At 34.0% G+C, this 13,254-nt stretch overlaps 1 protein-coding gene across 1 annotated transcript; it reads left to right on the top strand.

Moving 5' to 3' along the window:
• Positions 1-368: 368 nt before the first annotated feature.
• LOC141480065 (uncharacterized) lies at positions 369-2,217 on the top strand. Its single transcript, XM_074169764.1, has one exon. It carries the CDS (start codon positions 453-455, stop codon positions 2,064-2,066), a length of 1,614 nt encoding a protein of 537 aa, XP_074025865.1. The 5' UTR covers positions 369-452; the 3' UTR covers positions 2,067-2,217.
• Positions 2,218-13,254: the final 11,037 nt, after the last annotated feature.

Below are 13,254 nucleotides of genomic sequence, written 5' to 3'. Positions count from 1 at the left end.
CCGGCTAATAAAGCACTCGATACAGGTGCCATCACAAATTAATGGAAAAGTTTCAGTCAACTGGTAAATAAGTAAAAGGCTTTCACAATTACTTAATGAATAGACAACAGTATGAGAAAATTGGCAACGTAAAGAGCGCTCTGAAACAGGTTCACTATAAATTTCATAAGTTAACCATTTCTGAAGAAATTAGAGGTTGAAACGTTTATGATTGATGTATCTGAAAAATATGCACTGTGATCGTATTGCTGTTCCATACTGCTTGTTTGGAAAATATTTGTATATATCGCGAAGATCATTCTAGTGTGAGTTGGGCATAAGACGTTCAGATACCGTTGTCTTTTTTAGAAAACGGTAAAAAATCATAAGGAATAGAGATACATGAATCGATTCATTTCCGAAATAAATTTCTTCCAGTAGTAATATTTTGTGAATAATTGAGATAGTGAATTATGGCGAATTTCATAATTCCCGATGACGTATTAGAGAAGCTGATTTGCAATACGTGTTTCAAGTATTTGTCAGTGAAACCAGTGACAGTATACTTTGACGGAACAATACGATGTGGAAGATGTTCACAAAATGGATTAGGGGGACTAGTGTCTTTATTTGAACTAGTAGCAGACAAATGCTTGTTCAAATGCGTGAATCGAAGGGACGGCTGCCAAAAACTTCTCCGAAACTCCCAAGTGTATGAACACGAAAAAGTTTGCAAAGCTGAATGGTACGATTGTCCATACTGTCCATTTATGAAGATACCAACGTCCCTGTTGGTGCGGCATTTTGAAGAAAACCATCGTGAACGCCTGTTAGAAACACCCGACATCCAGGTAAAAGTTGACGAGCAAGGAGTGCAAAAAATGTACTTGTATCAAATGCACGATCATCTATTTTACATCGAAGTCGAACATACTGAAAGTGGATTCGATATCAACACATGGCAGTTGAGAATGAAAGAAAAACAAACAGTCAAACAAAACTTTGTGATTATTTCCCAGGAAAATACTTTTTTAGCTGATAGAGAACTAGATGTGGTCAATTATTCCGAACCAAGTAGGAAATACTCGATCTCAAGGCAACAGATAGGAACTAGTGAAACGTTTACTGTCAGGATAATATTGTCATTTGATTATTATTTCAGTCAGCTCCAAAAATCCGTGGATGTGACAACGAATACTGTTGCAAATTTGGAGGAAAACTATAGTCTGGAAACGTTTTTGTCTCCAACACCAATGTACTCTGGCAGGAGTATACGTTGGCCACGGAAGATCAAGCTCTTAGATTTTGGAACAGTTTGCTTGAATTGGAATTCCACCGCTTTCTTTCTCACAAGAAGAGACGAAATGTTAGAGATATTCTCCAATTGTGTAAACTGTGCAGAGTTGCATTACTACTACTTTGTGTACAATGTAAATCTCTCTGAAGGTCGCTTTATATGGAGAGATGGTGGATATAAGGCAATCTGCTATTTTTGCTACCACTATTACAGAAAAATTTGTGGCAACAAATGCATTCCATCCAACATGCTTCAATACTATTATTGTAAGCAACAATGTTGTTGGGGGTGTGACTATACTAGCATGTATTTGCTTCCGCATGAGCTAAGTACCTGTGGTTTTCAGCCTAGACGCACATGTCCTGCAAAAAATTGCAATTTTAACGGGACTTTAACTGAAATCACAAAACATTTTGAAGGGCACCCAAGAGGAGAATCTTTCACACATGCTTCAGTCTTCTCATTGGCATTACCACACGAACCGTTTGAGGACAAAATGTACATATGGCTCGCACCCTATTTTGCAACACTCACGTTGAAATATAAACCGACGAATAAGCTTACTTTGAGAATGAATATGAGAGATGAAAATGATGAAGTTCGAATTAGGCCCCAGGCGCTGCTTTTTACGTCATATCAACGGCCGGAAATTCAAGGAAATATAGGGTTTTTCACCCAGAAGTTAGAATTTGTTGGGGGTGTTGTGGACGATATTCAAGAACGAACTTTCAAAATTAGATCTAGATTTATTTTATTGAAGTGTTATTTGAAATATGCAAGGGTCGATTGAACGTTTGGAAAATTCATTTATTGATATGTCAAAAAATCAATTCACACTGTTATTTTCTGTTCTGATCAAAATTGAAGTAATATGTAACTGAAAATATTTGTGTAGACGCTAATCTGTTTTGATGTTTATAAATAAAACATTTATTGAATAATTTTTTTTCTGTTTCCAAGTCAGGTTACTTTTCTGAAGAGATATATGAAAATTAGAATATCTGAACCTGGAATAAATGAAATACATTGTTTGCTCAAGATACTCAAGCATTTTTGTCAACATAGAGCCAAAAACTTGAGAATTATTTACGTCTTTTCTTTGAATATTTTCAGAGTTTGCCTCTCTTGATAGATATATAGAAAACAATTTTTACCAAAAAATAAACATTACTGATGAGAATAAAAATGCATTACTGTGAATCAACAGATGATTCAAATGATATTGAAACTGAAATGAGAAATTGAAAACAAACATTGAATTTTGTAAAACTTTGTTAGTAATCTCTCGATTCTACTGAGTGGAATAGACATTTCTTCAAATCGTTTCTTTAATCGAAAAAAGAACCTACTTGTGAATATATTATATGGAAGGAAAGGTGAAGCAAAAGAATGCAAGTTGAATATTTTTTCTTTTGATTGAGATCTAGGAAAGTTTCGAGCCGAATATTGAGCCACAGGCAGGGAGTTTGTAGATATCGTAATAAGAGATGAATATTGAATTTTTTCAATAGTATGAAATATTACTAGAGCGTAGAATTATTGAAACAATGAACGAATTCATTGAATATCGAATTTGATATCGGAATTCAATGAAATTTTGACTTTGAACTAGAGTTCAAACACACAATTTTATCCAATATTGATTTTGAACTCGAAATTGAGTGATTCTTGTTTCAGAATGATTTGTGGCCCTTCTGAAGAGTAAAATGTGAGTTAAATCAACAATGAGAAATAAATATGTCTTTGAAGTAAATGGTCCTCATTATTATCAGTATATTGAGTACAAATACAAAAAATCCACTCGTATAACTAATATCTATTGAAACATTTCATTCAAGTCCATATTTTGAAAGGTTGATTGAATCTTTCATGCGAATTTGTATCTTTCTTTCAAATCAGCAATATAAAAAGAAATGAAAAGTCAAGACAATTTTCAGGAAAATTAAATCTTCTTTGAAAACCTATTTTTTGTAAATACAGTTACTATGGCTAGCACAGATGTGATAGATTCTGGAATTGGAAACTGGAAGTTGTGAGATATACCTGAACTCATTTGAATTATTTTTTTATACAATATTGTACGACAATATATTTCTGAAAGTACCGAAACTATTTTTGTTAATTTTTTGGGTTTCTAAAATTCCTCAGTCTGGAAAAGAACTCTACATCAATGAAACCTGAAGTGAACATTAACCCCGAATGTTAAAACCAACATTCAATTAAGCGATTGAAGTTGTGTGAATTTATTAAAATGACTTTTTCTCTCACAGAACTCAAGTATATGATCGATTCATTTCCTAATGATAGTAACTTGATTAACGAAATGTGCGTCGACTGATAATTTTTTATTTATAGACAGAAAATTTCAACAAATTGACTAACACCAATGACCAATAAACAGGGTAGCTAACATCGGAAAAATACAGGTGCTGCTAACAAAATTCTTATTGATGGTCGATGCAAGTGAATACAACTAGAATGACTTCCAAATAGCTCATTACCTATTTTCACGTTACTTGTGAACCAAGGATGGCTATGCTAGAAGGAACAGCTGCCAATACCGGTTACACGAAATTCAGAAATTAGCTTTGAACAACACTTCATAGATGTCACATTTTATCATATAGACTGAAATGACAGTAACGAATATATCGTTACAACATACATGGAGTATGTATCATTAGTGTGAAATAAATTTGTACCAAATGAAAATCCTCATTGGATGTGACCTCAGAGTTACTTTTTCGCATGATCTACATATCTTGTTACATAATTACTTTTTTGGAATTGATATCTTCCTTCCTTTCCTCCATTCCTACACCTGTGGTGTAGTCATGAATATTACTAGAGTTTTATCCCAACACCTCGACACCTGTTTCGTATACTAAGTGATTATCTTCAGTGTAATCTTCCTCTGTTGGGATGAAACTTCAGTAATATTAAATTTTTATCCACTTGAAATTTTGTAAATTTTTATTCTGTATATTTTAAATATTTTGTATATTTCTCATTCCAATATAATTGACGTTTTCTCTTATGATGTCATGATTGTCTATATGGCGAAATAAATGATTTGATTTGCTAGCGACAGCACACTTATTCTGTTATTCCATTTGGATTCCAGGACATCGGCTGCAGATGCACAATTTCACCGGCAGCAAGAGGTTGCATATCTTGATGAGGATCTAGAGGTGATTTCAAATTAGGGTGAAAGTAACCAGGTTCAATTCAATGTCACGAAAACCCAGACATCGATTTTCTGCAAAAAGATGAATGTCTCCGAATGTCGCTGGCATTTCATAGACTGCTTTACGAAGGCTTGGAATACTGTTTCAGTAACTTTTGATGCTCCATGAAGCTCAGATCAGATCTTCTTTGTAGTACTGTTCATATGTATGGAGCTTCGCCCCTAAGCATTCCCTGAAGCTGCTGGATTCCATCCAGAAAAGAGCCATCCACCTGATTAAAGACACGAACATCACTTGCAACCTTGATATTTTGGAACATCTAAGAAAGCTTGGAGATTTGTCTCTCTATCATAGATACTTTCACAGGAAGTGTTCAAGTGACTTGGCACATTTGATTCCACCAAGAGCGGTACATATCAGAAATACACGACAGACTGTGGCTGCTTATCAGTAGACCTCGAACTTCACTGTTTAAGAAATCTTTCACTTGGAGAACTACTTTTATGTAGAATAAACTTTCTGATAAAGTTTTCCCAAATGAATTTATTCTTCAGCGATTGAATCCCAACGTGAATCGCTACTTTCGCACAGGCACCGCTGTACATGGACGATGATTTCAATCTTCTGGTGGAGACTGTCCGATCACATATGGTACGTGGGATGGCAAAAGAACTGGGCATCAGCTCCATGCGGTTTTAGATGGTTTTAAACGTATTGGAAAGGCCAAGAAGCTCAAAGGTTGGTGATCCACAATTTGAATAATCGAAACGATCCTTTTTTGGATCGAATTGTCATGTGTGATGGAAAGTGGATCCTCTACGACAACAGGAGGTGTTCAGCACAGTGGTTGGACAGCGATGAGCCATGACGGCACTTCCTAAAGGCGAAAACTCATCAGAAAAAGACCATGGGTACTAATGGTGATCAGCAGCCGCTGTGATACACTATAACTTCCTGCAACCGCACCAAACCATCACAGCAGATTCCTATTGTGAGATAATCGATGGAATGCATCAGCAGCACGGCACTAGTCAAAGCCCGTCGTTTCACAAATCACCGTTCGAAAATGAAAAGAATGGATTGTCGAAGTTCTGCTCACCCACCAAACTCCCCAGACTCTTCGCCAACCGAATATCATCTTTTCGAGCATTTCGATAACTTCCTCACCGGTAGAAACTTCGCCAAACAGAAACTGCCTTTGTCGACTTCAACGGATCCCGAGCATAAAATTGCTGACGGAATCGATTGATTTGAGTTACGTTGGCAAAAGTGAACTGATTCGAATGGCGTTTATTGAATGATATTCACTGAAGTATAACAGTCTGAAGTAGTATCATAAAAACAGAAAAAACTTTTGAAATAACCTAATGAAACTAAGCCAGGCACTAATTATTTCCAAAGCCTCATATTGTGACACTATTTATGGCCTAGTGTTATTTCAATCTGGTTCCCTACGTCTTTGACAAATCCAAAATAGATGTGTTCGTCTTTTTGACATTCACCGGCCATGATAGAATCAGGTTGGCTGCAATTAGAGAAAGCTGAACACCGGGATTCCACATTATTTGATGAAAAAATTCAAGACTTTCTCGAATATCAATGGAATGTCAGTCCTGGTCATTACCGAACATGAATCTGTCGTTTTTATTCTCAGCAGCATTTTACAATTTTCTGCCCAGTGAATTTAGATTCTACACAAAAAAAATACCGAAATTGCATTCTATTGATTAGATTACTTTCTACGTGCTGACCATTGGCGACTGAATAATAATTGATTTTTCGGACTGTATGTATCTATGTATTGTGTGTTTTTCATTGTTAGAGTTGGAGTTAAGTTTGAAAAACAGCTTTAGGATGACACTCCAGCCATTCACCTCAAATTTTTTTGTATATTGTCCGTTTATGCTTGTTTCATTAGGTAAATGAAGACTTTTCATCTTTATTATCATTATTATCATTGGAATGAGACATAACCTTTCCAATATAGGAATGTAGGATTTCACGACTGGTGTGTTTTGGATGGTTTCCGGGTTTTGCCGTGGTCTTTTTTGGATATGATTTCCAAATGTTTCGACTGCAACTGCGGCAGTCATCTTCAGTGGCGTGATCGCAGTATTCTTCTTGACGTGCCAACTGAAAGTGCAGCTCCCATTTCTGCCGTGTCATTTATAGTGCTGATTTTTCGCGCACTTTCTGTAATAGCGGGTTCGCGAGTAATTTCTGCGCGATTTGGTTGACTTGGCTTCGTTTTGGCGTTTTAGAAAGCTGTCTGCCATATCTTAGGTAGATATGTTCTCTCTTTCTTTCTGTTGAAGTTCTCTTAGTGTTTGCAGAATCTTCCTTATATTAAATGGAACATCCTGTATATTATTGATCCATGAGGAGTGCCAAAGAAACTTCTACAAATTTCAATGAGTATTTCCTATGCATTTTCTATTCCTATATCTATTCGTATTTCCTATACGATTGTAGATACTAACAATCGAAACGTCACGAACTAACGTGACTTGGAATCTCTCAACTTTTTATTCTTATTTTCTTTTTTCATTACTTTATTTTTATTTATTTTTGTTCAATTATTCTATTTTACTTGTATTTTATTTCACTATTATTTCATTTCAGGTTTATTTTGCTCCATATAATTGTTATTTTCAGCTATTGATTTTTAATTCCTCTTTTTTACCTAACCTAACCTAACCTAACAACTGTGTTACAGAAAAGACATAATTCGCTCTACACATCCAAAGGGAAAGAGGAAAAATACCAGTGAAGATCAACCCCAAGGCACAGTCTATCTGCCATACATAGAAGGTGTCACCAACTGAATCGGAAAAATTCTGAAGAAGGAGAAAATCGACACCGTCTTCAAACCAATTAAGGAAATATCGGAGTATCTGAGGTCAGCAAAAGACAGCAGAGATCTATCCAAATCAGCGGGAGTTTACAGGATTCCATGTAATTGTGGTAAAATCTATATCGGTCAGACGAAAAGAAGCATTTCTACCCGCCTAGTTGAGCACAAGTGGGGTTGCAGATTGGGGCAAACCGAGAAGTCTGTAGTCGCTGAACATGCACTGTTTGACGGGGAGCACAAGATCCTGTTGAAAATTACCGAGAGGCTAGCAACTTCGAATCATTATTCAACAAGAATGTATTTAGAAGCCATAGAAACACACAAACACCAAGAGATTTTCGACAGAAAGGGAGAGAGAACATATCTACCAACGATCTGGCACACAGCTTTGAAAAGCGCCAAAATGGAGCCAAGTCAACCAAATCGCGCGGGAAGTACTCGCGAACCCGCCATTACAGAAAGTGCGTGAAAAACCAGCACTATAAATGACACGGTAGAAATGGAAGCTTCAGTTTCAGTTGACACGTCAAGAAGAGTACTTTGACCACGCCAGTGAAGATGACTGCCGCAGTTGCAGTCGAAACGTTTGGAAAACATAACCAAAGAAGACCACGGCAAAACTTGGCAACCAAGCAAAACATAATCTTTCCAAATTTGAAATATTGTTGACAAAACAAAAGCTCCGAAATCGAGAAGAAGTTCAGATTGGAGCCAAGATAAGTCACTCAATAGGTTATTTGCGATGAATTCTATTATATCACGACAAATTCTTTTAGTTTTCGACTACAATTTCGAAATGGAATATATCTAGAAAGATGCATCAGTTGGAACATTTTTTAACAAAAGAAATGTAATAAGGTATGGAACTTCTGTGAAAAAAGTTATAACTTTGAAAAGTTGTTTTGATTAACATTATAACAACTGGAAAACAGTTTTTCAGATCGATATGTATAAGATAATATTCTGAGATGAAATTTCTTGAATTTATTCACAGTTTGTTTTTTAAATGTGCCAATTTGAAGAGATTATTTTTGAGCTGAAATACCACCGATTATTGATTCAACATCTGATTCAATTCAGTTTGTTGTTACAGTAATTTTGTAATAGCAAAAAAATTTTTGATTTTACAACTTAAACTTTCGATTTCTTCACTAAAATGAAGAACAATGGTAGACCAGATTTATGTAAACAGTAATGATGATTTAGAAAGTGAGTTTCACTTTGAAAAAAAATGTGGCGTATTAGTTTTCCCTTTGAAAATATGCGATGTAAATTCCACCTAGACGTCAGTAACAAAAAATTATGGCATTCAGCAAAAAATTCCAGAGATGCATTACGTTTCACAAAAAATCACCCGCTATTCCAAAGTTATTATAAAAATAATATTTTCATTTGATTTAAAAACATATTTTGAAGGTCGATGTGGAAAACTTGCGAATAAATTCATGAGAGCACATAAGTTTCAACATTAGATTTCATTTTTATCTTAGTACTTTCACGTACCTACATCAACTATCATCGTGTGAAAGAAGCCTAAGGACTGTAATATTTTCAAACCTTCATAAAATATATTCGCAATTTTTTATCATGGGAGCAATAAAAACTCAGAATTCCAGAATATTCATAAATCAGTCGTTTGTTGTCATCGGACTTCGAAAACATTTTGCAAAACATAAAAAATGACGTACTTCATTCTAACAGATGATGCCTTAGAAAAACTGACTTGCAACATGTGTTACAAATATTTATCTGTTACACCGGTAACAGTGTTCTTTGATGGATTAACACTTTGTGGAAGGTGTTTACAAATTGGAGAGGGTGGAACACTGTCTTTATTTAAAATACTAGCAGATAAAATTTTATTCAAGTGTGTCAACCGCTGGGACGGCTGTAAAGAACTACTTCATTCATCTCAAGTCGAGCAGCATGAATTATCGTGCAAAGCTGAAACATATGAATGTCCATATTGTCCACTTGTAAAGGTACCAACATTTTTATTGATCAAACATTTCGAAATCCTACACCCTAAACAGATATTGCAGAGTACCCAATTCAAAGTTGAAGTTGCGAAAGATGAATTTAGAAACACATACCTCTATAGATTGAATGACTACGCGTTTTTTGTTGAAGTTAAGTATGTAAAGAAATGTTTCTATTTCAGTATTAATCAGTTGAGTAAGCCTAAGAAATCTTCGTCACTGAAACAAAATTTCATGATAACTTCATTGGAAAGTGTCTTCTATGGTGTTAGAGATATTGATGTTGGTTTTGTCAATAGGACAACAAGTAGCTTCTACATCATGAGAGACCATATAGGAACTAGTACAGTTTTCGACGTTGTCTTCTCACTGATTTTTCAGTGTGGGGAGTTGATCAAAATGCCACGTTCATTCGACCAATCAACTAATACTGCACTAGAAATAGAAAGAAATGAGAGTTTGATTAGATTTTTTTCTCCATCACCAACTTATCGTAAAGGAAGCACAAATTGGCCAAGAATGATCAATATTTTGAAACCAAGTCCGACAAAACCTCGTGATATTTCCCTCAGCTGGAATTCCACTGCCTTCATATGTAATAGAACTGGAACTGGGAGATTTGAGGTATTCCCTTATTGTGTAAACTGTTCCGAAATTAACGAGCACTTTTATGTTGTACGTGACAGTCATGCCGAGGGACGTTATTTAAGAAATAAAAATAGGTTCAATGTTGTTTGTTACTTTTGTTATCAGTATTATAAACAAATATGTGACAACAAGTTCATACCGGCTGACGTACTGTTCAGTGGTGTTTTTAAGCTAAAGTGTACATGGAAGTGTGATTTCTCTGCCGTAAGATTGCTTCAACATGAACTGAAATGTACAGATCAGCCGAAACGTCGATGCCCTTTCAGAAGGTGCAGCTTCGAAGGATCATTACAAGATATTTCTATACATTTTCACGAACATAAAGAGGCGTATTTCTCATACGAGTCTGTTATGATAATATCATTTATGAAAATTCAACCAGAAATGAAGATATACTTTTGGCTTGCTCCCTATTTCGCCATTTTGAAATTGGAAATGAAATCAAGGAATAAGTTCGTTATAACAGTATCTATGTGCAATGAAAACGCGCATCTTCCAATTGTTCCCCAGATGTTACTATTCGCTTCTGATAGAATCATTACAATGAGAGGATCTGCAGGAATAAGCGTTGATAAATTGATTTTTGTTGGCGGGATTTTGGGTGAAAATAATAGAATGCACGTTGAGATGACTTTTCCATTCATATTGTTGAAGTGTTTCCTGAAATATTCAAATGAGGGCTAATATGATTTCCTATCGATTTTGTTAAAAAATTGGACCAAAAAAGTACATTTTTTCATCTTTAAGTGGAACTTAATAGTTGATATCGTAAATTTAATTGAATGGGATCAACTCAAATAATACTCACAGTTATGATTTATTAGTTTCAAATGGAAAATATGGACACCATCATTGGCTGGTGTTGTTTAAATCTTTCAATTATATAATGTTCACTAAATTTGTTTATATTTACCATCTCACAACTTTACCTGAATGGTTTGAGAGTCGTGAGATACGTATATTAATTTGAAATCTATGAAAACAAAATCAAATAAAAATAGATGAAATGAACTATAGAAACGCTAGTTTGTGATTTGAAATAGAAAATAATTGAAAAATTAGTGGAATAATGAGTATCCTGTCAGCTACCAATGAAAGAGAAAATAAAATTGAAACAAAATAATGAAGATGAATGGGGAAAAAATGGAAAATGAGACAAAAAAAAGATTTTAAACCGAGAGACTCAACGACCATTTGATTATTAGTATATGCAATCGAAACATCATGAATTAAATTGGGTCGAAATCTTTTTTCTTATTATTATATGTTTCATATTTTTCATCGTTCATCCTTATTATTCAATTTTTTTCCATTTTTATTTTTATAATTGATAGTATGATCATTTATTTTTCACTACACTTGATTCCATAGTGTTCAATATATTTATACTGTTTTAAAAATAAAATTTTTATGTAAATAGCTAGTGCTTTTTTTGAATGCAATGAGATACTCAACTGAATGTATTTAGTGGAAAAATATGTTTAGCTAGAAAAATATGTTACAATCTGTTTTTTCGCTAACCAACTGTCACTTACTATGAACGAAAACCCTAAAAAGTCAAAACTTGTCCTAATCAAGGATTATTGAGGTCTTATTTTTCAACATGCTTTTCCAATCATAATAAATATTTGAATTTTGAGTTGAAGGTTTTCATATGAAAATTGTTTCGAGTAAGTACAGTGACAATAAATACATTTTTTATATCAAATAATGATTCATTCGAAACTTGCACAAATATCAAGAAGAAGGTGTAATATTTTTCATTCGAGTTTGAGTTTGAAATTACACCGAACAATTCAGGAAAAGGTGATATTTTTTTAGTCTCTGAATTAATTGAATATCAAAATTGGTTGGTGTCCTATATTTTTCTGGTGAGTAACCGACAGTAGGTGGAGAAAGTTTATTAGGTGAGTGAAGTTAATCAGTAACTGATTGTGAGAAAGTATTCTGTCAATTAACTTGACAATTACAATTGGCCATAGAGAAATATTAGATTGAAATCAGAAATTTACCTTCGAAAGGAACTTCCGTCTCACTTTTTTGTGGTTTGGATTCTTCATTTTGGCAATTGATTTATTTGTCGATTATGGCCGAAATTCAAAATACCTTGAGAAAAATTATGTATTCATGGTTTTATACAGATATTGATATTCATCAGAATTGTTTGTATGATACCGAAAGAACCGTTAGTTAGCTGAACGTTTTTATAATGGTTTGTTTTCCTGAAATATTATTCTAATGACAATAAATTCGTTTGGTGATTATTAGGGTATTCACAAAGCAGTCAGCAGGGTATTCACAAAGAAAGAAGGTACTTATCATACGACAATGAAAAATATATTTTGTAATTCTGCTCGATTTGAATATTCACTAAGTATTTAGTATTAAGATAGTTAGAAATACCATAAACTACACGTCATGTTTCGGAGTATTTGTTTTGGATTTATGGAATATTTGAAAAAATACATATTTATAATTAAGATGATCTGCAAAAATGTTGAAGTTTTTAAAGTGACGTAGGGATGGACAAATGATGAACAAATTCAACACCAATCTAGAGGTTTCCAACAAGAAAGAGTGAAAAAAACTATTTGAAGAATCAAATTGATTATATATGGACAGTAATGAATAACTGAAAGATAATAAAGTTCAATAAAGGTGAAAAAGTTTTCGAATTCACCCATGCGATGTTTTTTATTGTTTTGTTGACATTTCATAACAGTTTTCGATAGTACACTATATATTCTCGTGATTGTTTCAGAAACTATTGGTTGAAGAGTTGAAAAACTATTGATTTCATTTTATTCTTCATTTTTTTCAGTCCATTCGAGTTAGGATTTATTTTAATTGAATTTATTATGAGTGAACTTCTATTCTGTTCTATTGAATGAAGTGACGCTTTATTGTACAAAGATTCTATTTCTCAATTATTCGTAACAAATGCCTTTCCTTTCGAAATCAAAAAAGGCTCGATGACTAAATAACATCAAACATTAAAAACGTTTGATTCATAGCCCAATATTAATATTATTCAGATTTGTCAAACATCTCATATTTGGTGATTGTCTGGGTGATGAAAAAACCTTTTTAATTCTACTGTCGTCACTAAGGAAAATCCTGGGAATATCCTCAGTAGGTCCCTGATCATACTTTGTAATGGACAAGTTATTACGTTTTTTGGGACATCCTGTATATGAAGTACTGGACTATGCATAAAACTCAGCATTCTGGTTCAGGGCATATATGATTATATTATTGAGAATATTATTGAGATATATCAAGGTGGAGCAACGAAAGGAACTTTACATA

The sequence above is a fragment of the Leptinotarsa decemlineata genome, unplaced genomic scaffold (assembly GCF_025532065.1).
Source record: "Leptinotarsa decemlineata unplaced genomic scaffold, Ldec_3_MD MMD2_P_RNA_scaffold_6, whole genome shotgun sequence".
Lineage (NCBI taxonomy): Eukaryota > Metazoa > Arthropoda > Insecta > Coleoptera > Chrysomelidae > Leptinotarsa > Leptinotarsa decemlineata.
The sequence above is the reverse complement of the archived record's forward strand: the minus strand, read 5'-3'. Positions and strand labels throughout refer to the sequence as shown.

What these genes read in the sequence shown, in the direction of transcription:
- LOC141480065 (XM_074169764.1), top strand. Translation starts at nt 453, where the DNA reads ATGGCGAATTTCATAATTCCCGATGACGTATTAGAGAAGCTGATTTGC.